The sequence below is a fragment of the Brachyistius frenatus genome, unplaced genomic scaffold, assembly GCF_029030835.1.
Source record: "Brachyistius frenatus isolate BFR_SWC_R1_liver_20210118 unplaced genomic scaffold, ASM2903083v1 Contig_26, whole genome shotgun sequence".
Classification (NCBI taxonomy): Eukaryota; Metazoa; Chordata; class Actinopteri; family Embiotocidae; genus Brachyistius; species Brachyistius frenatus.
Window position 1 is genome coordinate 3,570,262 of NW_027210625.1, and position 23,476 is coordinate 3,593,737.

The 23,476-nt window shown below is 42.3% G+C and overlaps 1 protein-coding gene across 4 annotated transcripts in view; it reads right to left on the reverse strand.

The window, feature by feature from the left end:
- Positions 1–37: 37 nt before the first annotated feature.
- Positions 38–23,476, reverse strand: part of LOC138620806 (activin receptor type-2A-like) — a 42,261-nt gene continuing 18,822 nt past the window's right edge. Inside the window, exons 3-13 of one of the 4 annotated variants that reach the window (XM_069698343.1) lie at positions 23,085–23,218; positions 21,358–21,512; positions 16,720–16,743; positions 11,411–11,554; positions 11,063–11,206; positions 8,086–8,231; positions 7,867–7,981; positions 7,364–7,502; positions 7,142–7,272; positions 6,624–6,776; positions 38–204 (exon numbers count right to left, since the gene is read on the reverse strand). In XM_069698343.1, the coding sequence (XP_069554444.1) occupies positions 94–204; positions 6,624–6,776; positions 7,142–7,272; positions 7,364–7,502; positions 7,867–7,981; positions 8,086–8,231; positions 11,063–11,206; positions 11,411–11,554; positions 16,720–16,743; positions 21,358–21,512; positions 23,085–23,218 (1,396 nt within the window). In that variant the 3' untranslated portion in view covers positions 38–93. Of the gene's footprint in view, positions 205–566; positions 6,777–7,141; positions 7,273–7,363; positions 7,503–7,866; positions 7,982–8,085; positions 8,232–11,062; positions 11,207–11,410; positions 11,555–16,719; positions 16,744–21,357; positions 21,513–23,084; positions 23,219–23,476 lie in introns of those variants that run through there. The other 3 variants (XM_069698344.1, XM_069698345.1, XM_069698346.1) reach the window with 3 other exon arrangements.

Below are 23,476 nucleotides of genomic sequence, written 5' to 3' on the forward strand. Positions count from 1 at the left end.
TCACCGTAATTACAAAAAACACTGAGCTGGCTGGACTTCTTAATAATAATAATAAAAAAGACATTTAGAATCTAATTTTAGCTCAAATTTGTCTCAACTTTCACCTCCAAAACTGGTTGAAAAATGCAGGGTTTCAGGCTGGTGGCTGCAGTTCACCTGCTGATTGCTACCATCTAGTGGTGGATTTCTGCAGTCAACATCAGCCTGGAGAGGAAGCACAAATAACCTCATCAGGTGAAAGATGCACTTTGGATTTCAGATAAAATCCAAAAGCCTGTAATTGTACAAAAGTGAGGTAAATGCTCACATGTCCGACATAAAAAAAAAAATTAAAAATAAGTACTGCACTGTACTGGTACTGCCTTATTTTAAAGACCCTTAACTACTTTATAATTTCCTAAGTTTCCAGGAAAAGAAAAACAGTATCTTTCAGACTTACTGGACTAATACACTCCAATAAATACAAAATTTTGTCGATGCACAACATATCCATTTTCCATAAATATAATACCAAATAAATGTCAGACAAAGTGATTCAGTGAGAGAAAACAAGAAAAACATCCACATTCACAATCTAAAAACACATTTATTTACATCACGTGGATCACTTCAGCTGATAAAAACCATGGCCGGCTAACATTAGCCAAGAGTCGCAGCGCTGATCGGGGATCAGTTTGTCTCTGTGATAATGTTTCCAAGGTTTATAAAGGTTTTTTTTTCTCTGCAGTAATACTTTTCAAAAGGGTTTCTCTAACCCTCCCTTCTCTAAGAGGCCAGAGGTCAGAGGTCAAAATGAGAACCCCTGAAGCTGGTAAAAACTCCCTCTTGACCTAGAAAACCCAGCGGAATGCTTTTGTTGTACTTCACACGTTCCAGTTTGAAATTCCAGACCTCAGTTTCTATTTTCACATTTTCTGTCAGGAACATAAAACGTAGAGTCACATGTATCAGGAGTAAAGAAACAATACTTGTTTTGTTTTTTTGTAACCCACTGAGGTTTCCCGAACCAAAAAGTGATCAGACTGATCAGTTCCTTCCAGCTTTTAAAAAAAAAAAAAACAAAAAAAAAACAGTGAGGATCATTACCACTGGAGACCGTGTTGGCAGATCCTGGATCAGCGCTGCAACTCGAGAGCTTTGAGAAATGTGGGGTCAAAAATGCTTAGTTTTTTTTGTAGAAATTTTAGGCCTTGCAACCAGACTCATCTTGCTGCCAAGACAGTCTGAGCAACGAGGTCACTGGAGTTCAATGTTTCCTCTAAAATTCTTACCAAAGGTGGGAAAAAGGAGGAGACTGGGATGCTGGAATGAAATACCTGTAGTGGATGATTGTAGTATCACGTATGAAGTATTGCAACTGCTCTTTAAGAGCTTCGAGGGTTTTGCGAGATGCAACCGTTAGGGGATCCGAACGTTCATCATCTGTTGAATTTTTCTCTGCTGATGAACCCTTGAGTGCTTTCTTGGATTCCTTACAAAGTACTCCAATGAGCCTCTAGCTTTGAGCTTACACAAAGCTTAGGGTATTTTCGCATAGTGAAGGGAAATTTAATTTTCACGCAGCCAGGCCAGGCCCGGCTGCCGAGTTAATACACAAGAAAAAGTATAAATGAATGTAGAGGAAACACTGAAGTTCAACACGCACTTATAAAGATTCAGCTCAAGAGTATATAGTTGATACAGGTATTTATGTTCTCATGTCTGTACAGATCCTAGACTGCTTAAAATAGTTGGGGGGGGGGGGGCAACAAGACACAAATGTTTCACTGGTAGTTTATATGCACAGCAATGTGAGGTGCTGGGCTGGAGGAGGTCGCGGTAGAAACCTGTAAAGCCTGCACGCTGACAAAATCCGTTCATACACCTTTGAATGAGTGCAAATTCAGACGTTAGTCAGAATGCAGATAGTCTGGACCTGAGGGGAACCAAGGATTGGTTTGGCAAAATAGCAGACAAGATTGAAGCCAGGAATTTGTTTTGGAGAAACTGAAATGCTTCTTAAAGAGAGAAGTTGGTGCAGAGAGGAAGGCCGGAAGCAGAGGTGTTTTTTTTGTGTTTTTTTTGGTACGATAGGACTGTTCTATCACAGGAGCTTGACAAAATCTGCCTTTAGTGTTCTATACTGTTCTTTTGGTTGGCTGGTCTGGTCAGCCGGCTAGTTCACTGCTCGTACAACCAGGAGGTGTATGAATGGATGTCCAGGTGCGTTGGTTTTACTAGTTTCTACAGGACCACGCACAATCACACGAAACCAGCCAAACGCAAAGCCCTCTAAAGTTACACGGGGCCGGGCTCAATCCATCAAAGTACACACAATACTGGAATCCAGGAGTTTGAAGAACATTCATTCTCGGTCGTTTGTCCATAGACTGAATAAAAAGAAGCATGTTACAGTTTATATCTTTTCTTTTTGAATTAATGAAAGTATTTCCTGAATTACAACTGAACACCCACCCACAACCCGCAAACAACAACCATAAATCGTGCCAACTCTTACAACTTTATTCTGAGTTGCACCTGAGCTCTGATCCCCAAAACCTCAGGCCAGTAAATTAAAAAATAAATACAACATATCAATATGCAAGGTCACGGATTAAAAAAAAATTTAAAATGCTACAAGTTATTTGTGTGTGTGTATATTGAAAGTCACTCCTGCAGCTGATCCTACAGAAGTGTAGGGTAGTTTGCGGCACTGGTTGCATATAACTCGCTAGAACTTAGAAAAGCATAGTACTGAATCCCTGAATGGTATTTGTCGGTTTGGGTCGGTTTCCCGAGTGCAGTTTAAACTCAAGCTGTCAAACACTGAATATCTTTCACTCTTTTTTTTTTTTTTTTTTTTGCTGTGGCTGATAGGTTTGTCGACTCTACCAGCCACTTTGGCAGGTCACCAACCAACATCCGGCTGTTCTTAAAAAGCCACTTTTCAGCAGAAATACTGGTGAATACATTTTGCATTAGAGGACACAAACCTCGGGACAGAAAAGGGTAATACTGGTGTTTCTCCTTTAAGTTTGTGTCAATGAGTGTTTAGAGATAATTCTGCTGTCTTGTACCTGATAAAAAAAACTTTGCAGGACAAGAGAACGAATCACGGTAAAGATGAAGAAACTTCTTTTTAGCCTCGCTTTGCTTCTGTCTGTCAAACTTATGGGGAACAACTGACATTTACACAACCCTAATTCAAGAGCTTTTATGAAAAACTCGGGAATTTTTTTTTGATCCCTTTTCTACTGCAGGAACCTGGTTATGATTTTGGTTTGTTTGCCATACTCTCTACCCCCAAAGAATTCCCTGCGAGTGAGGTAGTAGTTATTGAAGGGCTGCTGGGGTTTGCAGTACTGATCGTTCCTGACTGTTCAAGCTTCATGAAGACTTTAGATAATGAACAGCAGTTAATTAAAAAAAAATGAATAGGAAAACAGCAGCGGCATAAGGAAGTAAATATTGTACTCGTGCTACAGTAAGTAAATTACAAGATGATGGCTTCAACTTCCTTCAGGTTTGATGCGTTGTTGCGATATCACGTGCTGCAATATTATCTCCAACTTCTGCTCTTACTCCTTGTGTACCAAATTTGAACTATTAAAGAGGTGTAGCAGGAACGCTAATATAAACAAACTTGAGGAACTTTTAACTTGTTGACTCTGAGGATCATATATTGTTTAGTTTTTCTAGTTACTGTTCTTTTCTGGAGGAAATGTCTTTTCGTAGGTGTCATATTGAGCCACATTGGCCCTGTTAGGTTCAGAAAAAAAACTCCAGCATGTATCACAGAACAGTTGGGTTACATGTAAATGCTTTAAAGTATTTAGCTTCATTCTAGCCTTGTTTGCCGTGTAGAATAGAAGGATCTGCTTTGACTTCACTCTCCAGATTTTGTGCAAATGATAGATAGATAGATAGATAGATAGATAGATAGATAGATAGATAGATAGATAGATAGATAGATAGATAGATAGATAGATAGATAGATAGATAGATAGATAGATAGATAGATAGATAGATAGATAGATAGTTACTTTATTAATCCCACAAGGGGAAATTTTTTCGCTACAGCAGCATTTATAGATACAGGGTAAAGCCATAAAATGATCACTAATCAATTTACCTTTTTAGTGTTTCTTTTGTAAATGCATTTCCTCCAACATTACAGTACGTTGGGTTTTCTCTAAATGCTCAGCATGCTGTAAAGAAAACGTAATTATGTGTTGTCCTGACTGAAACGGTTTGGCAGAAAGAAGTTTCTTCATGTTTTCTGTATTTTAAACTGCACTGGCACTCAATTTTAAACTGCACCCTGTGAAACCATCCCCAAAGCTTGAGGAGAGACTGCAGGTCTGCCGGCACCAGTGTTCAATATCCCTCAGAGGAAAATAAAGATTCAAAAATGTCGCTGTTGCCTTCGCAACAAGGACAGATACATCCGTTTTGCCTGACATCTACAAGAGTAACTAATATGGATACGTAGAAATGGCACCAGGATGAAAGAGAGAAAGAGCGATACCTCGTCTCAGCTCGTCTGACTGCGCTTAGCCGTGCGACTGTTTGGTTCGTGTCAGGATAAAGAACATAAAACTGCATCTAACTGGCAGCATTAGCTATTTTAACCCCTTATTATTTAGTGGAAATTGTTACCCAGAGCAGGCTGTGTCTCACACTGAGGAAAAAATTTAAGATATGCTGACAAAGCAGGAGTCATCCCGGTCTGATTAGTTACTCAAGAACTTCAGGGAGCGCAGAAGTCCAACACAAATCTGCCTCGTTCACAAGAGAGAACGGACTCGATCTAAAACAAGGGATGGACAGAGATGGACCGAGATGTACAGACTGAACATATAATGTAACTGTTGTGATTAGTGTTAAATTGTGAGCACGACGGCACGGCTAGACCCTCACAAGTAGAGACGAGGCTGAGACAGAGGAAGCGTAAGAATCAGCGAGATAGGAGGTACTCCAGTTCGAAACAGGCGAGGATGAGGAGGAAGAGGTGGAGGATGCAAGGGGGTGGTGAGTAGCAAAGATTCCTGAGGTGTATCAAAAGAGAGCAGAAACTCTTGATAGTAATCCAAAAAAAAAAGAAAAGAAGAGATGTGTGCAATCAAATCAAAAAGCAAGCTGGCTCAGCTAAATACAGGTACAATTCCAAAGTAGGGCTGGGTACCACTGGAAACTGCACTTCAAATCTGACACCTCTCCTAAAACAAACTTACCGGGTGACTTATTTTGTTAATCTGCTTGTTCTAAGTAGAATCAGACAACACATAACTGATTTTACAAAATGAAAAGAACAAGAACATCCTCCAAGAGTTTGACATCTTGGTTCTGATACCAAATATCAAAAGGTATCATGAGTTGGTACCCAGCGCTGATCCAGAGAGAGATAAATCCATAAACTGTATGTCCAGATCTCATGACCAAAATGAAGCCCGTCGGCGATGAATATTTACTCCGCTGACAGTTGACACGGCAAACCAAAACGGAAAAAAAAAAAAAAAAATCACTTTAAACGATAACTTCATCACGGGGCTTTTATCCCATCGTTCAAAAATCTCAAAGAGAAAAAAAAAAAGAAAAGAAAAAAAGGAGGAAGTTAATCGTGGAGCGAAAACTACACGTGAGACTGAAAGAGGGGAGGAAACGGGGAGAAAGTGGTGTTTACGGTGTGTATGGCCATGTGTATCGAGGCTTTGCTGACTACATTACCCATGAGTGTCATGGTTGACAGCAGATTGTTGGGGTGTCATGAAGGGCCAAGGTTGTGGAAACTGGGAGCCATGACCGTGAACAGGGAGAGGGACTAATTTAAACTGTGTCCATCTGAACTGAGGTATACCTGGTTGAAGGAGGTTTATGGTTTTTATCGTCGTAATGCTTGAAAATGGACCCCCCCCCCCTCCCACGTCCCCCCTTTTAAAATAAGCTTGATTACCAAGTTGTCTGGGTCCATAATACACTATGTACAGCAGCATTACACTATAAACATTCAGAAGCTGTTGCTTATTGGCAGAACGATAGTCGTTTCTTCAAAAAAACGCACACAAGAAAACAGCAAATGTATCGAGAGCCAGGTGCTCATCTTTTTTTCTTTTACACTAAAATGCACTGAGAGTTCTGTGAAATTTCTCTGCGGGATCTTCTCTCTCCGTAGAAAACCGAGCAGGACAGGGCGCCCTCCTATGTGTGTGTATGTATATAAAAACAATACATGATAAAAGTGTTTGTTGAGTGTCGTCTTCCCGGCACGTCAGCAGCGTCACTCGGTGACGTCGTCTGTCGTCGTAAAGATCCTGAATCGTTTGCTCGGGGTGAGAGAGTTTCGACTGGTAAAATGTTAAAATCCTCAGGCACACATATCAAAATGAGGTGGATATCAACTGATGTGGTGAAGTGGGTGCAGGGTGTTTCCTGAACGCGGGTAGCGGCCCGCACTTAAAGGAACAAAAGAAAAAAGAAAAAAAAGACAATAACGGAAACAAAGAAAGAAAAAAAACAAACCACTAAGCCAACCAACCAGGGTCGGCTGTTTATCCCCTCGTGTTGATCCGTGTTTCTGCTAACTCATCCGGTTGATTGGCTGATCATAAGCTGGACTCCTTGGGCGGGAGGTCCACGTTTGTTACCATAGTGACGACAGTGACGATCTCCTCGGGGCCGATGATGGGAGCCTGGCGCTGCATTTGGCCGATGCGCTCCTCGACGCAGCCGGCAGACAGGCGAGCCTCGGCCTCGTGGTCCCAGCAGTCCTCGATGGTTTCGCAGAGCATGGCCAGACCCTGAGGGGCAGAGGCAGACTGATGTTACCACCTGGCGCAGCGTCGCTGATGTGTTTATGGGCCCTTTTTGTTTGGTCTGATATTTTCCAGAGACGCTCAGAGCGAAAGGACTTTATCACTGTATTCTGTCAAACCACATGATTCAGGACAAAATCGCTTCCTCTATCAAATACTAATTTGACTACATTTGATAATTTGCCAGAAAACTAAGCTGCAAAACTTATTCACACCATGTTTGAGTCTTTCTACGACATTGTGATGTCCAACAAAGTCTCTTTCACACTTGTTTTGGCCTCCCTGGTGTCCGCAGTTACAGAACAGTCGCTTGACACCTCCTACAACAAAAGTACGAGAGTGTTGCTCACCGTGTGTTTCTGCCAGCAGTCTCGCAGGCAGGGCCGCAGTTTCTTATGCACCACCACCTCCTGCATGTCCTCCAGAGACGGATGCTGACCCACCTCCTCCTCAAAGGGGAGCATGTACTCATCCACCGGGCCTTGGAATGTAAACACATCCATAATTCAAATAATATATGGAATAATATGACACGGTGTGGGGAAACTGATGACTGAGTGTGTCCGTCTCACCGTCAGCGGCAGTGCACCGCGCCGCCAGCTCCCAGAGGACGAGGCCGAAGGCGTACATGTCGATACGCAGGAAGGAGTCGCGCTGGAAGTTGATGGCACCCTCCAGGACTTCAGGTGCCATGTAGCGCCTTGTTCCCACCTACAGGTTCAAAACAAACAGTGAGGAGGTCAAAGGTCAGATTTAGGACAGACGCATGGACATCACAGCAACGAGGAAGAAGGCAGTCGGCTCTGAGGAGGGCTGACACGGCAAAATGTGATACGTCAACGGGGGTTGCTGCTGACTTGGCAGAAAAACAGTTCAAATGACATGATTTCAGCATGACACCGTTAAAAATCAGGAATGAGGGAGAACTTCTCGATGTTATTGATATTTTTTTTAGTTCTTGACACCTAAGCCTAAATATTTCCAGGCCCACACTGCCACCCATAGGAGCTTCCAGACAGTGCCACAGATCAGCACCGATAAGAGCAGGAATTGATCTGGCAGCTGTGAACTGTACCTGTCCGTGTGTGTCTCCTGCTGATTTTCCAGCCTCAAACTTCAGTGCAAGACCAAAGTCAGCTACGCAGGCGGTCAGGTTAGTCTTCAACAGCACGTTCTTGCTCTTAATGTCCCTGAGACACAAACAGAAGGAAAACACCTTCAGTCTCAGATCAGAGTGTATAAGTCGTGAAAGTGTCAGAGCACTGAAACATCCGCAGATATTCGGATGGCGTACCTGTGAGCGATGGAGGGCTTGTGCCCATCCTTGTGTCCTGGGATATCTTCATGGAGGTAGGCCAGGCCGCGGGCCGCTGTCTGAGCGATGTGGCAGAGCTCGTTCCAGGACACCACGTTGGCCTTCAGGTAGTCTGTCAGCGAGCCCTGGTGAAGGAAAGAGTATATCAAAACAGAATTAAACATCTGACATTACAGCTTACTGTTTCTTTTCTCTGCAGATTGCATGAAACAGAACATTCATGAGCAGAAAACGCAGAATTGCTCAGTTTAAAACAATCGAGCGGTTTTAGCTGTTCCAGCTTTTTTTTTTTGCCTGGTACGACCAGCAGATCTAAAGGTGGCTTCAAACCCTTCAAAAACCTTCTGACATTTCCTTATAAGAAATTTTACTGTATTACAAATTATTGTAATGACAGATGAACACAGAAGACCTTAAATAATTTGATATAATTAAATCAATTTAATATATTTATTGGTCTAAATCCTCGACAAATCTAGAAATGTGAGTGAAGGGGGATTTCTAATGATTCCCATCTCTCCGGAGCAAGCGATGTTTCCATGGTAACAGCAATAAGCCTAATGGCCGGAAACCCACTTCTGCTTGTGGGTAGTATTGTATTTTGTACTCTATAACAATTATATTAATTTTGCCGGACTGAAATTGAACATATAGAGATGTTGGGGCTGATTATCAGAGTGAAAGAAGTGCAGCTTAATATTTCACTTCAGGGTGATAAACTGGATTTACTGCCTGCGAGGCATTCTCTTAAAACCACACTGAAGTCCTCTGGTCACCTCTTGTCACCGAGCCAACTTCCTGCACTTTTATTGCTCTATGTGTGTAACGAAGCTCTGATAAATGTGATTCATGTATCTGTTCATCGGGCTGGCGTCTGATCGCTGCTCTTTAATCTCTCTATTTATCGAGGGCAGGTTTGCTAAGCATGCAGGCTCTTTATCAGCAAAGTATAGTTTTTGTACCATTTTACGACCACTTCCTCGCATGAATGACTGCTGAGCGTTTAAGGATCCTTTTTTACTTTTATATTCAAAGAGATGCATTCATATCAAACACTGAAATCAAGGAGAGTAGAAATAAAACTGCAGATTCTCGGAAGAAATTTATGGCCATAATCTTCCAGCTGCATCTGTTTACTTCCTTATCCTTTATACTCCATCTTTGTTCTTACATAATGTACGTCCATATAATACAAGGTCACTTCAGTCAAGGCCAAAGGCAGATGCAGTCGCATGGAGCGACCGCCAGAGGGCAGGCAGCTTCAACAGATGATGAGAAAAGTGCATTCTTATCAGTTCACTTGTTCTGCTTTAGGATAGAAGCTTTCCAAAGTGTGTGTCTATGCATTGATCATAATCATGAAAATGCAAGTTACCAATCAGTCAATATCTGCCAAAAAAGACATTGGGAGCTTTTAATATGCAGAAATTGCAGAGATATGAAAAGATGAAAGAACAGAGGTTTGGAGAGGCTTGTATCCTTTACAGTAAGCCATTGCATGCTGCTGCTGCAACAGGTCCTGATGCATAAAGTTGCTCAGATGCATAATATAATACATTTAATTTGTAAAGCGCTTTTCAGGACATTCAAAGACACTTTACAGGTTAAAATGATCAAGACAACACAAACATGGAGGCATAAATCAGGCGTCAAGGAGACACTGAACTCTGCAATCAGTGCTGCAGCTGTGGAGCAGCTCGCTGTGGGTCAAAGTTGGAAGTTTAAAGACTGCTTACAAAATAATTACAGCAAGTGTTTGACAAGGCACTTCACTGTGTTGCTGATATGTTGCTGATGGTGTGTCGTTTCTAAAAGCTCCTTTGAACCAATTTCTTCAGTGTTATTTCTTCTTGGAGAGCTTCTACAAATCAGAGCAGAGTTGTCTTGTTGGGTTAAAGCCTCGCCGCCACACTTAGAAGCTTACATTTTTCAACCTTTATTCACGCAAGGAAGGCTTCTTCTTAAAACCCAATAGATTCAAATTGTGGGTCTGGCTAGGAAATTCAGGCAAGCGAGCCGCACAAGAATCGCTCTCCACTTGGTCGGTAATGACCCTCAAAACACAGAGGCACTTAAAGCCCCCAACGCTACAGAGACTGTTGCTGAGAGGGCGAGTGAAGCCAACAGAGCTCCAGCCCACTTTCTCTGCATAAATACGGCTCAGAAAGACAGAAATGAAATAACAGCGCAAGGCATGTTGTAATTATAGATCAACTCTTGAGACAAACAAGAATCAATACAATGTGAAGGTTTCATGCATTTTACATCGTTTACAACTTTGTCAGCTGGCTGCCCTCGAGCTGTTTAGATCTATGTACAAAAAGCATGATCCAATACACTCAGACCACAATATCACTGCTTACATGGACACAAACAGCCGAGTTAGTGGAAGAAATCAAGCGAGAAATCTGAGCATTTGTTTACATGCGCTGTAATAAACTGTTGCTGGAAAACACACATCTGCACAAAGCTGGTCGGACGTCTTTGTTCTCGCCTCTGAATCTTACAAATAACCTTTGATTCAATCATGGAAGCATGCACACGTCTTGATTATTCTATAAAGAAGGACATCCGGCTTTCCTTCGACCCCTCTGCATTGTTGCTGCAGTTACAAACTGTGTTGAGTTAAATAGCTCAGCTTGTCTTAGATTTGTCAGGTTTAAAAATCAAGCTTAGAAATTGTTATAAAATCAGGGTGCACGTCCAACAAGCATAATTCATGTGAGGAAAGCTTTTAGCAGCATTAGCATCCCTCACAATATTAGCTGCATGCTGAGGCAGGTCAACTTGAAGTCTAGTGGTGGAAAATGGGTAATTAATTTCATGGCATCACATTCAAACCAAACTTAGCACAGCGTTCCTTTACGTGCAGTAAGTCTTTCTTGTAAACTGAATCACTAAATAAGAATAAAATTAGCAGTTTTCTGTTGGTACATCTAAACCCCTGACAGCGCACCTTGTCATGGTAGGCGGTGATGAGCCACAGCTCCAAGTCCAGGTTGTTGTTCCTCTTCTCCACGCCGATAAAGTGGAGGATGTTGTCGTGCTTCATGCCGCTCACGCTGAAGATCTCGTACTCATTCTGCCAAGATAGCTTGTCCTGGACCAGAGCAGAGAGGCGGAGATGCAGATGTTATTTGTGCTACTGAGCCACCTAATCAGCAAAACTATCAAATATAGAAAGTAAGGCGGGTGCCTTGTTGTTTTTTACATTCTGTCTTATTATCTATTTGATTGTTGAAGCACTTTAAACGCTCATATTTATCTCCCTCATCACCAAACGGATCAGAGTCCAGCGTAATACCTGAATGGGGAAGATCTTCACGGCCACGTAGTCGTTCAGCAGCTGGGCCTTCCACACGCAGCCGAAGCGCCCCCTGGCTTTCACCTCAATCAGCTGCAGCGGCTTGTGTCCCAAAAGGGGGGACGGGGATGAGGCCCCGGGGTCCTGCACAGGGGGAAGACAAAAAAAAAAAGAAAGAGACAGAGGACAGTGTTATTCTTTATTCTTTTTTTTTTTTTTTGCAGGGCATTAAAATAGCATTGGCTTAAAGTGAAGGTGACCGGGCTTTTGGCTCAGAGACAACGTGCCTGAGGAGCTTAGGCCAGCAGAATCACTATCATCTTCACATCTTAAATCACATTTTAAAACTCATATTTATAGACTGGCTTTTATGTGACAATGCCCTCTTATTATTGTTTTTTTTTTGTGCCAAAAAAAAACGTTTTTAGCTTCTTCCTTTTATGTGCCTCACTGCTTTATTTATTTTAGATTTTTGTTGTTTGCTCTTTGGTTTAGGAAGTGCTGCGTGTTTAAGTTTAATATTATTATCACTGAGAATTTTTTATTGCAGTGAGGACGCGGAATATCAAGCAGAGTTTTAATTCATTTATTTTAAATTCAATTAAAGCCCTCTGGGCCGCTTTTGCTTGAGTTTACAGGAGCAGGATTGTAAGGTTTCCAGTTTGAATCCAGCTGAGGAAATGATCTAAAATGACCACAGAGCAAGGCACATGAACAGTAGATGAGGCTGTAACATGAGTGAGTATGAAGCAGGGCAGGCTTAATTGTTGATTTAAATAAAAACATTTCAGTGGCATCGTGCCTAAACCGGCAGGTCAAACCACATGCGTGCGCTCTGTGTTCATGCTAATCCCGTATAAACAAAAGTGAAAGCAAGGAAGCCAAGTGTTCCAAATCTAAAGTAGGTTAAACACAGCTGGTGATCGGGATTAAGCTGATCACTTTCACATGTGACTTCACAGAGAAGGACACGGGGCGAGCGAGGATAGCAGGACACAGAGAGAGAGAGGATAGAGAGGGTAAGGTTAAAAAGAAGCATGCAGTGAGGGAGTCACATTTCCAAAGGATAAAAGGTAGAGGAGAAAGACTAGCACATGACTGATGGCCTTTGATGAAACCAGATACGCTGCTGTAAAATCTCAACTTTACCTCCATGCCCCTGTATCACTGCTGTCGGTGAAAAGAAAAAGCTTTCTCCCTGCAACGCCGCCGATGTTCATGTTTCCACTTGAACCGAAGGCTTACACTGCGCTCGATAAGCTGTAGCAAGTTTCAAGACCCTGAGGCCCACAGGATCCAAACACAGCGATAATATATCAAACGTGCACACTTGTCAATCCCTGTCTGCTTTTCTAACCTTACATAAAAGGCCCCCTTTGGAGTTATAATGTTTCCAACAGATACGAGCGACGAAGAAGATTTAATAGATGGAAACAACACTCGCACAGACGACTGATCTTTGGCTGTGTGAGGAATAAAAGGTGCATTTCAGCTCGCACATATTACCGCGGCTTAATTTACTGTCGAGGTTTTGGCACCCGACCCTCCTTAAAGACGAACACTGGTGGACTCCAAGTCTTCCCACTGTTAAAAATGAGCTAAAGCGCTGCCAACAGCCACAGTCAAAAAAACATTTAAATGCGTGAGTAGTAAAACAAGGGAGAAGTGGCCTCAGCTTTTACCGCCTGTCCTGACAAGATTAGTGTGGCTACAGAAACAAACTGTATGTCATCTAGCGGCATTTATGGGTTTGATTTTTATCAAGTTGAAATTTTACAGCTAGTCGTGAACTTTGGCCTTTAGTGCACACAAAAAGATTGATCATTTAAGTGACTGTATTCACACAACTTTAAAGGATTTTCACTTCTGTCTATTTGAGAGGAAACAGAAGAAGAAAAAAAATTAACTATTTGCTGTTGTTTCTTTGTACATTTACTGTCCAGGCCTTTAACTGGCTGCCTGGGCAGTGCAAAGCGGGGAATAGAGGATTCGAGTGTGAACTGGTGTGTTTACTTAAAGTCTTTTCCCTCTAACAGAGAGCTGCGAGGCAGACCTGCTGTCTGCATGCTGCTTTCACACCAAATGCCAGCCAAATGAAGGGGAAAATTATCCACTATGAGGTCGGATGTCAGCGCGGCCCAAACGCTCTCGAGTTGGCAACTTTAAAAACATCCTCAAGAACACATTGTGGAGACCAAAATAGAGAATCTATAGTTTCGCAGAAAGGTTGCTATACATCTGTTTTCAATGCTGCTTTGTAAATAGGAGAATTAACTTAAAATGAGGACATGAGTTTAATTAAAAGCTGGTGGCTGGATTTTTTTTTTTTTCTCATTTTCAAACCTGGTATCATCTTCTAACTACCATCTACGTGGTGTACTGCTGACAGCTGACACCCAGCAACTAGAGAAATATGAGAAAGTTAGCTTCCAGTTTGACGAGTGACCCTTATTGATTTATTCAGCGAAGACAAAGAATCAGAGCCTGGCAGCCTCTAATTCTGCTGTATGAATGTACTTGGCAACCCTCTGCAATTTGGCAGCACTGATAGCTCAAAGAATAACTGACACTGATTGGACTGAGATCTTCATTTCGCTCAGTTTGGACTGTTAGATAAACCTGCAGCAGCAGACTGAATAAATGTGAATATGAGTAGACGTGAACTGCCGTCGTGCAGGTCACACAGTAACATCGCAGCACAGTGCTGCACCGTGTAGTAACGAGGAAGCTGCATGTACAAGACAAACGGGTCTATCTTGCATCGAAGGTATTTGTTCCGTGAGAAGATTGGTGCTTTAAACTTACATAAAAGCAAAAGAAAGCCAAACAGCAATCATCTACAAGTTGACAGTATTGTATTTAATCAACCACTTCTCCGGGATACACGATGCTTCTCTCGGTCCTTCTCTCTGACTTATTGCTTTTAACCTGACCCATTTAAGACACTCTGATATCATAATAAAAAATAAAAAAACAGCAATCAACTTCAAGCGTGAACTGAAATTTCTTGATTAGCATCTCCAGAAGCACAACAATGACGCAACTGTGACCTGAAAACAGAAAGAAAGAAAGAGGATTTTTATGTCCCAGGAGCCATTAAATATGACGGGGGGAATGTAAAGGCAAACAAGGACCACAATGGGATACCTGCAGTCTGTGAATGTGGACACTCGTCAATGAAAATGGGTCAACACTTGCTATGGAAGGACTCTCTTCGTGCCATCCGTGCTACATGTGCAGAGAAGCGTTTACTGAAAGCGATTATTATTCTGATTTTGTTGGGGTATAATACAATAAAAGGAAAAGCACTGCTCAGTATGATGAAGCAATTCCATTCATTTGTCTGCATCTCTATACAAGCTCCTGTATGTTTATTGTTCGTGGTAATCAAACATTTCCTATTCTGATGATGACTTGAACAATAAAGGTATAATTGGAGGACTTGTTGCAACCAAGACAAATTCCAACGCATCGATGGTGCTTGGAAGAATAAGTGATTATAATTCTATTCACAATTTCAATAATCTAAGGACCACTTCAGCAAAGGTTGTTAGTAAACTGCCAAATTGTCACAGGAACAAATTCCTGTATCTTGTTTTGACTGGCGACAGAATAGGGCACAAATGTCTTCATGAGAATTAGCAGGCTTGTCTATTTAAAGGCCTTAATAATTAAAGTCTGACTAAGGTGCAGACGTGGTTGAGAAACCAGCACCACCTGCACCGTGTTATCTTCTCCTGCTCTTCGTCACCTCATACAATGAAAGCCATCAGTGTGTCTGCACAAATGTCACCAAGAGAGATTCCTGTTCATTCATTGTGCTCGGTGAAATATGTGATATGCAATGATGAGCCTCTGTCGCGCTCCAAATACCAGCGCAGGTCAAGGCTACAATACAAGACTTCATTAAGCCTAAATATGTGAGAGCAAGGTGAGTTCCTGCACAGCCACTGTGCCGGGCAACAGAGAGGACTCACACTGACCGTGATTTTGATGTGAATGATGACTGCTGGATTTGACGTCGACTGGCTGATCAGCACTGCTTCATGTTTACTGCTGGCATCTCAGATAATTGTGATCTGGTCAAAAATCATGTCACTGCAGGTCCCTTTTCTGTCTATGTGTCTGGAAACTTTCATCTGTCTTCCGGGCTTCGGCCCGGCCCAGCCCGGCCCGGCCAGGCCTCCCACGGGAGTCACCAGATCCCTTGTCCGATCACAGGGCGCCGTGGCCTCAGATGGGGGCGCATTACACTTAGTCAGCAGACCACAGGAAACAGGAAAACAGAATCTGCTGCTTCACGCCGTTCTTCCCAACCCTCAACCATCTCCCATGGCCTAATCGGGTTACACCTTCATCTATTACATCAAAACTGCTCCTTCAGGCTGGGTTTGGTTTGTTCTAGGTTTAGGCAGATAAATATACATAGATATAACAAAATCAAAATGCCAAGTTTAACTTTTACACATGAAAGTACAAGAAGATATTCTGGACTTAAGCCTCCAATGTCCCAAGGCCATATCCTGTTGAGGCCATATAAAAAAAAGAGCTGTTGATACGACCTTAAAAAGAGCTAACTTGAAAGTCTAGACTGACAATAAACCAGGGTCTAAACTCTCTGAGAGTCTGGCTTCTTTATTCAGAGAGCTACACTCTTATTTTTTATACATGAGAATTTTCAGGGATGTCTGCAGCCATACATCGACTCCAATTTGATAAATTCTGAGCCAAAGTACATTCGCGAGGGCTTATGCTCCTCTTGTATTTAAGTAATTTACACTCGCTGACTTGAAAAATGTTCCAGATAAGTGGCAACGCTACTACTTATGCAAAATGTATCTGCACTCATCCTCAGTCTGCACATGAGATGGAAAAGTGAGCTGCAGTTTCAGTTTCAAACACCTCTGCTGTGTCCCTGCATGGGGAAACAGGGTGAGCCATAGGTCTAAGCAGATACATTCTGGAAACTGGGTCACATCACACACACTGTGTTACATAAACATCACAGGTGGACATTCATACAGAGAGAGGGGGCTGCATTCAGAGCCACGTTAGCCATTTTCCACCATGCACGATACATTTTCAGCAGGGAACACAAAAGACATCCATCCATGCAATTAACTCAGGCAGAAAAAAAACAACAATGGACAGAAATGTATTACGAACAGAGTAAACAAGACACTGTCGAAAAACCAAAGAGAAGAACAAAATGGTGGTCTGGGATTGAAGTGGAGAGTTCATACCAAGCTCTGAACCCAAAAAAGGGGAGAAAACTAATAGTGTTTCAACTTCAGTTAAACTGCTCTTACCTCCACCATAATGTGAAAGGCGTGCTTGTTGAAAAAGAACATAAGAAGCAAACAGAGAAATTATTGCTACTTTCTGTCAGTTAGTGGAAGAAATAGAGGCAGGTAGGTAAAGAAGGAAAAGGTAGAGAAGATGGGTCGACCCCGAATAACCTCGTGTGCTCCAGGTCAGGGCTTCCAAAGCTGTGGCTCAGGACATGTTAAGGGCCACAGGTGTTTGTAATCCCCCATGGATCATAGAAGGAAGCACAGCACCAAAGGCAAGATGGCACATTTTAGGAACTTAAATGATGCTCTTCAGCAGAGCAACTGAAAATAAACCGAATAATGTGTCAAAAGATCACAGTGAAAGCCAAAGAAACAGAAATGCCAAGTTCACAGCAACATCATTTTGACGACAGACGCATGGAACAATCGGACAGAGACGCTGGGTTCAGAAAGTGAAAAAAAGCCCCTCTGAAGAGGAGAGCTGTACAAAAATCACATAAAGACGGTCTCTTTCAACTACAGCTGTTTTTGTTCTGAAAGTAATGCCGATACAAAAGGAAACAAAGGTTTTGGTACCGAAACCAAACTCTGGAAGTAAAAAAACATCCCAGAACACAACAATTTAATATATAATCTCGAGTTCAGTCACATCTCAAATGGCAATGTGTGTATAACAACTGCTGTTGCCCAGCAAAAAGACAAAAATATAACAAACAAGTCAAAAACGCAACTCAATCTCATTTAAGTTCAATTTCTTTAACAGCACGTGGCAAAATTCTGCTATCTTAGGGACTATAAACATAAAATAAATGGTGTGGAGTCCAGTGATCCTGTAGGACTTCTTTGGAAAACTGGACCCAGACAAACAAGATGTAAGTAGCTCCATAATAAAGCCATTGATGAGATTTTGGTCAGAATCGACTGGTAAGATGGATAGAGATGAGAAAATAGGGTCCAGGTCGAAAAAAATGGCTAGACCTATGTTTAAGTGCTCGGGGCCTCTTCGTGTGAAAGCTGTGGGTCTGTGTACTCAGACAGAATCAATTCCAGTTTGCCTCCACTTCGCAATGTGGTGTGAATAATGGAGGCTTGGTGGCAAATATGCGGCCCATGATGGACCACAATCATAATGACATAATGACAGTGTGAGACAAAATGACTCTGCCGCATATCAATTTCCGCATTTCACACTGGATAAGGGCTGTCGAAATCTATAAATTAAACGAGAGCTGAAGAAAGTCCAGCAGGCATTTTGATAAGTCCTCTTTATGACCTCCACCTCCAACCTGGCCTGATGTAAACCTGACGACTACATGAGAACATGCAGCAGGAGCTCTTTTTAACTAGGAAGGTAGTCTTTATTTCTCCGCTACCCTGCATTGTAAAATTAGAGAGCAGAGCCGCGATAATGGATTCAATCATGATCATTAAGTGGGAACAATTACTTTTGTATCGTGAAGACTGCATGTTTCATTACCTTGCACAGAAACTAATGGTGATTACCTTTTTTCCCTTTAACTGACTATAAACCCCGTCAGACCAGAGAAGATGTGACCATGTTGAAAATTCGGAACGTTTTAGGGTGACTCGTATTTATTTTTTTGAAACTTTGCAAATGAGTCCTTTAGTTTCTGACCTCAGTTGCTGGGATCATGAACGTTCATTGAAGTTACGTCTTTGTCTCCGGGTTTGTTCCGACTGCAGCTGCTTGTTATGACATAATCACATTCCTGCTCGTTTTAATTAGAGATTTAGATTAAATGTGCGTAGTGTGATGCAGAGCACTACCGTTTTACCGGATGCATTGTTGCAGTTGGCACGCGGATGTTTGTCAGCGAGCGAGGAAAGTGCTCTATTACCAACAGGTATGATTAATAGCTAGAATGACTTCCACCACACACAGAAGGCCTTAAAATCTAACCCTCAACAGGTGTGTCCAATTTGTTGCTGTCACATTAAAAAATACATGACTAAGTATCGTTCTGTACGCTCTGGTGAATGCAATGAAGCGCAGAAACAAGAATGACAAAGCAGAACGGAAATTCCAGTTTGTCATTTTTTTTAAACTGAAGCTATAAAATATCCTTTGTTTTTGACACTTCAATGAGAGCCGTGAAATATAACGATAGAATTTTTCATGTAACTGATGTCTCCTTTAGAAAATATAGAGAAATTATTCATCTGACAAACTGTGACAATTTGTCAAGAGCCTTTGGACAGCACGAGAGTTTGATATTCCACATTTTCACAAACATTTGTTTTCCTGCCGACAGTTCGACGAGAAGATCGATGCCGTTCTCATGTCAGTGATTTTTCAGGTTTTAAAGATATTTTACTCTCTAGAAAAGTCCTTAAACGCCCCCTTACATGTGTGTGATTGTATTGAGCAGGTGCCGCGCGGCCTACTTCAGTAACCTGTGGTGGAACGGAAGGTGTTCGCCGTGTGTTTTTACTCTCAACAGTGTAACAATTGCTAGAAGCTGTCCTTGGTGACTTTGCAAGAGTGAGCTGTTTGAGTGATTGTACGAGTCACCTCTGCTTTTTTTTTTTAATGCAGCCTGTGGTGCAACATAAAAACACATTCTTCAACAACAACCTAAAAAAAAAAGAGACAGGAATAAATCCCTCCATATCTCCCCTCCTGCTGCATCCATCTCTCTCTTCTCAATGGTTTTCTCCATCTTCTATATTGAAAACAAGGTTTAATCAATTGCCAAACAAGCTATGGACACAGAAACAACAGCGGGGACTGCAAATACATCTCTCCAAGCAGCGGGCAAGTGGAGCTTACTGCATCACCTCCTTCCAGAAATGCATACGAGCTGACTTTTAAACACATTGCTGTGCGAGTGACCTCCTTTCTTTCTCCCGTCCTTGTACACCTACTCATTCATGCAATAATACACTTCTGCACACACGTGATTACACACATCCAGAATGACTTCATTTGTTCCATGCCGGCTATTTCATTTAATTTCACCCCCAAGTGATTGTATGAATCCTTTAGGTGTTGCTTTTCTTCCACTGTATTATCATTTGTTATCTAATCCACTGTTTTTTTGGTCATGATCTTGTTTTGCTTGATGTTGTTTATTTATTCATCTATCTGTTCCCAGGTAAGATGCTTCATAAGCCTCTTAGCGCTGTTGTTTTTCCAATGCACACCAGCATTTGTCTCCAAATTGTATTGTGTCACTGTCTTTTTATCTTTTCCCTACCATGCTTTAGAACTGTGCAAATACAATAACTAAGTTGAGAGAATTGCATGGCTCTCTTCACTCCCTCCCCCACACTCCCCACTCTCCCACCCACCACCACCATCCTCTGAGGCAGAGCTGCGAGCGTCTCTGTGTTTAGTTTTGTTTGCCTATATAAAGCCTCATCAATAATGCAGAGGCCCCTGACTCCTCTTCCATACGGTGGAAGCTCTGCATGAGTTTTCTTTTTCCCCTGCTGCCGAGCAGCAGAGAATATAGCTCTGCTGCTGTCGGGTTAAAACAGGCTCCGAATCGCAGAAACTAGATTCATCAGGAATTTGGAGGAACAGCCTTATTTTCAGTCATACAAGAGCAGAGATGTGAGAAATGTCTAAGAGGTTTAAAAGGTGTTGAGCCTGCCCGACTCAGGTTAAGACATGAGAATGAGCAAGAGTGCAGCAAAGAATGCAGCTGTGGAAAAAGCTTGGCAGAATAGGCAATGAAAGGTGAACAAGTACATTGTTACATGGTGAAAAATCTATTTTGCCAATGCCATTATTTTAACCGTAATAGCCCAATATGTGCTTAAAACTTCAGAGTATTTTACACATACATTCTAACACTTAGGTGTGATTAAAAGCCTATCTGACACAATGTGAGCAGTCCGTGCTCAGTTCATCTCCTGACACCTCATCTGCTGCATTAAAAAGCCAGTCTGTTTGCTCTGAAAGAAACACACAGAGAAAGAAAAAGACAGAACCAGGGCTCCTCTTATCCTTCGATACAAGTTTAAAAGAAGAAACTAAAAAGCAATTATCCAAACTCTCCGCTCAGTGTGTCCGTTCTGGCTGACCGTAGCTCAGTCCCTCTGCTGCACCGGGCAGGAAAGGCCAAGACTGTTTGAGCCCACTGATGAAACTAGAGCAGTGGTAAAGTTGAAGGTTGGTTACACAAAGAAGGTGGTGCACAGTGTGTCATACTGCAAACTTTATACAATATTACAGTCTTTCTATGGGAGCAGCTAACGAGTATTGACTTATGTCAAATATATGTCAACAAAACCAAGTGCCAAATGTTCTACAGTAAATATTCTTTTACCTGTAGCTGAATTCAGTGCTTCAGTAGATACCACACTGCACAGTATGGGGGTAACTCTGTACTGTCCGAGTTATTCCTACGTTTACTTCCAAACAGTATATGTTTCCAGGAGAGAAAGCATTTTCCACAGAGGAACTGATGCGTTTTACATTTCCTCTTTGTTTGCAATTAACAGATGGAGCAGGCCCCGATGGTCGCCAAGGCTGAACTGACAAAAAGAGAACCTCTAACTGCATCAACAGCAATTCTGAAGAAAGAGGACACCATAGTCACGCCATTTGATTGGCAGGTGACCTCTGAAAACAGACTACAGCGATGAGTGTTGTGGACCAAAGATGAAGACGAGGGGACGACTTACATGTGTGGGGACGAGGGCGGCCGGGTAGGCCAGTTTGTGATGTCTCCACATCCAGAAGGAGAAGAGCACGACGGCGGCCAGGCCTATGATGGGAACCAGGGAGTAAAGCAGAGTGCTGAAGAGCTGGGGCTTCTGGGAAAATGGGTTGGAGGTGGCTGTGGGGTGAGAAAGAAAGAGGGTTGTGGAAAGAAGAGGACAATTAACAAGGTGCAACTTATTTTATCTTCACAAAAACAAATGTAAAGCAAAAAAGCATAAAATGCTGTGAAGACTGTCAAATAAAACACACAGGAACAAAGAGAAATAGAGAAAGACGGAGTACAGCACACCTGATTGGCTTGACATTGTGCTACATCATCTCTAAGTGCAGCACTAACCCTGCTTAAAGCTTACTGCCACTGTGCTTAGAGATCATATCAATGCACGCACACACAAACACGCACACAGCAGGATTAGCAAATCCATCTCGTGACATAACGTAATCCGCCTGCCAAAAATAACAGAGCTCTGAACTGTGTCCGACCCCTGCAGGAGTCGCTGGGTGACGCCTGCTGGCTCAGCCTGTCCTCCCGTCACAAGGTGCGACAGTCTGATTCGGCAGTGCTGTCAAAGCGCCGACGCTCAAACGCCGACCACCGATGCCATCCTCGGGGTGGGGGGTAATAAGGAAGGGGTAGAGCCCGATGGGCCTGCACCAGCTGCATGGTGGGACTCTCAGGGTGTTTGTCAGGGAACAGGGTGTAACAGTTAAAAGAATATAAAGAGACAGGCGGGCCTGTTGGACAATTTCGCTGTAAAGTGATGAGTGCAAGGACACCAGAAACGCCACCGGTTGGTTACCAAACAAAATGCTGGTCAAAGGCAGAGACATATTTTATATATCTTCTGGAGATCGGCTCTTTAAATAAGAATGAAAAGCATCAAGTTCAGTGCTTTTGGTCTACTTTCAATGATACCATATTAAGTGATAGTAAACACCATGTTAACACATTAACAACTATAAATATATTTCTATTAAGGCTTCTTCCGAACACTTTTGGCAGTGGTTGACAATGAGAAACCTGTATATGGAACTAACAGTCACATTTTCACAATCACACACAGATGTTTCAACATTCCCTTCAGACTGCCCGGATGAGCACGTCAGCATTTCAGCTGCAGCACTGAATGAAGCCTAGACATGTCCTCCTCAAATCTGGATTTGTTGTTTGTATTATCATTCCTTGAAGCCTTCAATATTTTTTAAGACCTGAACACCTGGAAGCTCAGCAGATGGCAGCTGTCCAGAGCAAATGTATCTTACATCATACGCTTTGCACAAGACTGCGCATTCAAAGTGAAAGTGTGGATGTTCTGCTGATGGTAGAAAAAGTTTAATAACATTTCTTTATATTATCGAATGATCCTATTTTACTGTATATATCATTGTTGTATTGTATATGCTGATGATTCTTTCTTTTTATGATGAGAATTCTGTGTTGCATTTTATATGTGTATGCATGAATTGTGCCATAAAAACTGAGTTGATAATTATATAGGGAATGACATATTTACAAGCACTGCGGTGCCAATGTTACTTTGAAAAGTGATACCTTTTGTTCACCTGTAAAACCTGAATACACAGTGTGAAACAGACCAAAGAAAATCCACTGTGAGTCTGACTATAGTACAAACCACTGCATGTTTGTGCTTCAGAGGTATACTGCTGTATGTTGAACTGTACATACTGTAGGCGGTTGAATGGTGCGGGTCGCTCTGCGGGGGCGCTTCAGGTGCATACAGGAACCTCTCGTTGCACATGTTGCCTTCACAGCAGCAGAAGAAAACGTCGGGACTCTCCTTCCTCTCCACACACTCATTACTGCAGAGGACACGGAGGTGGGAATTAGAAACACTCACAATCCTCTCCTCTCTTTCCCCTCTGCACACTGCAAACGACGTGGAAGCAATTTAGTTTTCAAAGTGCAAGTGCGCGCGCACACATGTGCACGAGTGAAGTGGCAAGTGCCTACACACCTCTTAATGCAGAAGGCATGACGCTGTGCAAAAAGCATTAACACAGACACAGACAGACAGAGACACACACACACACACACACAGACAGAGACGCACGCACGCA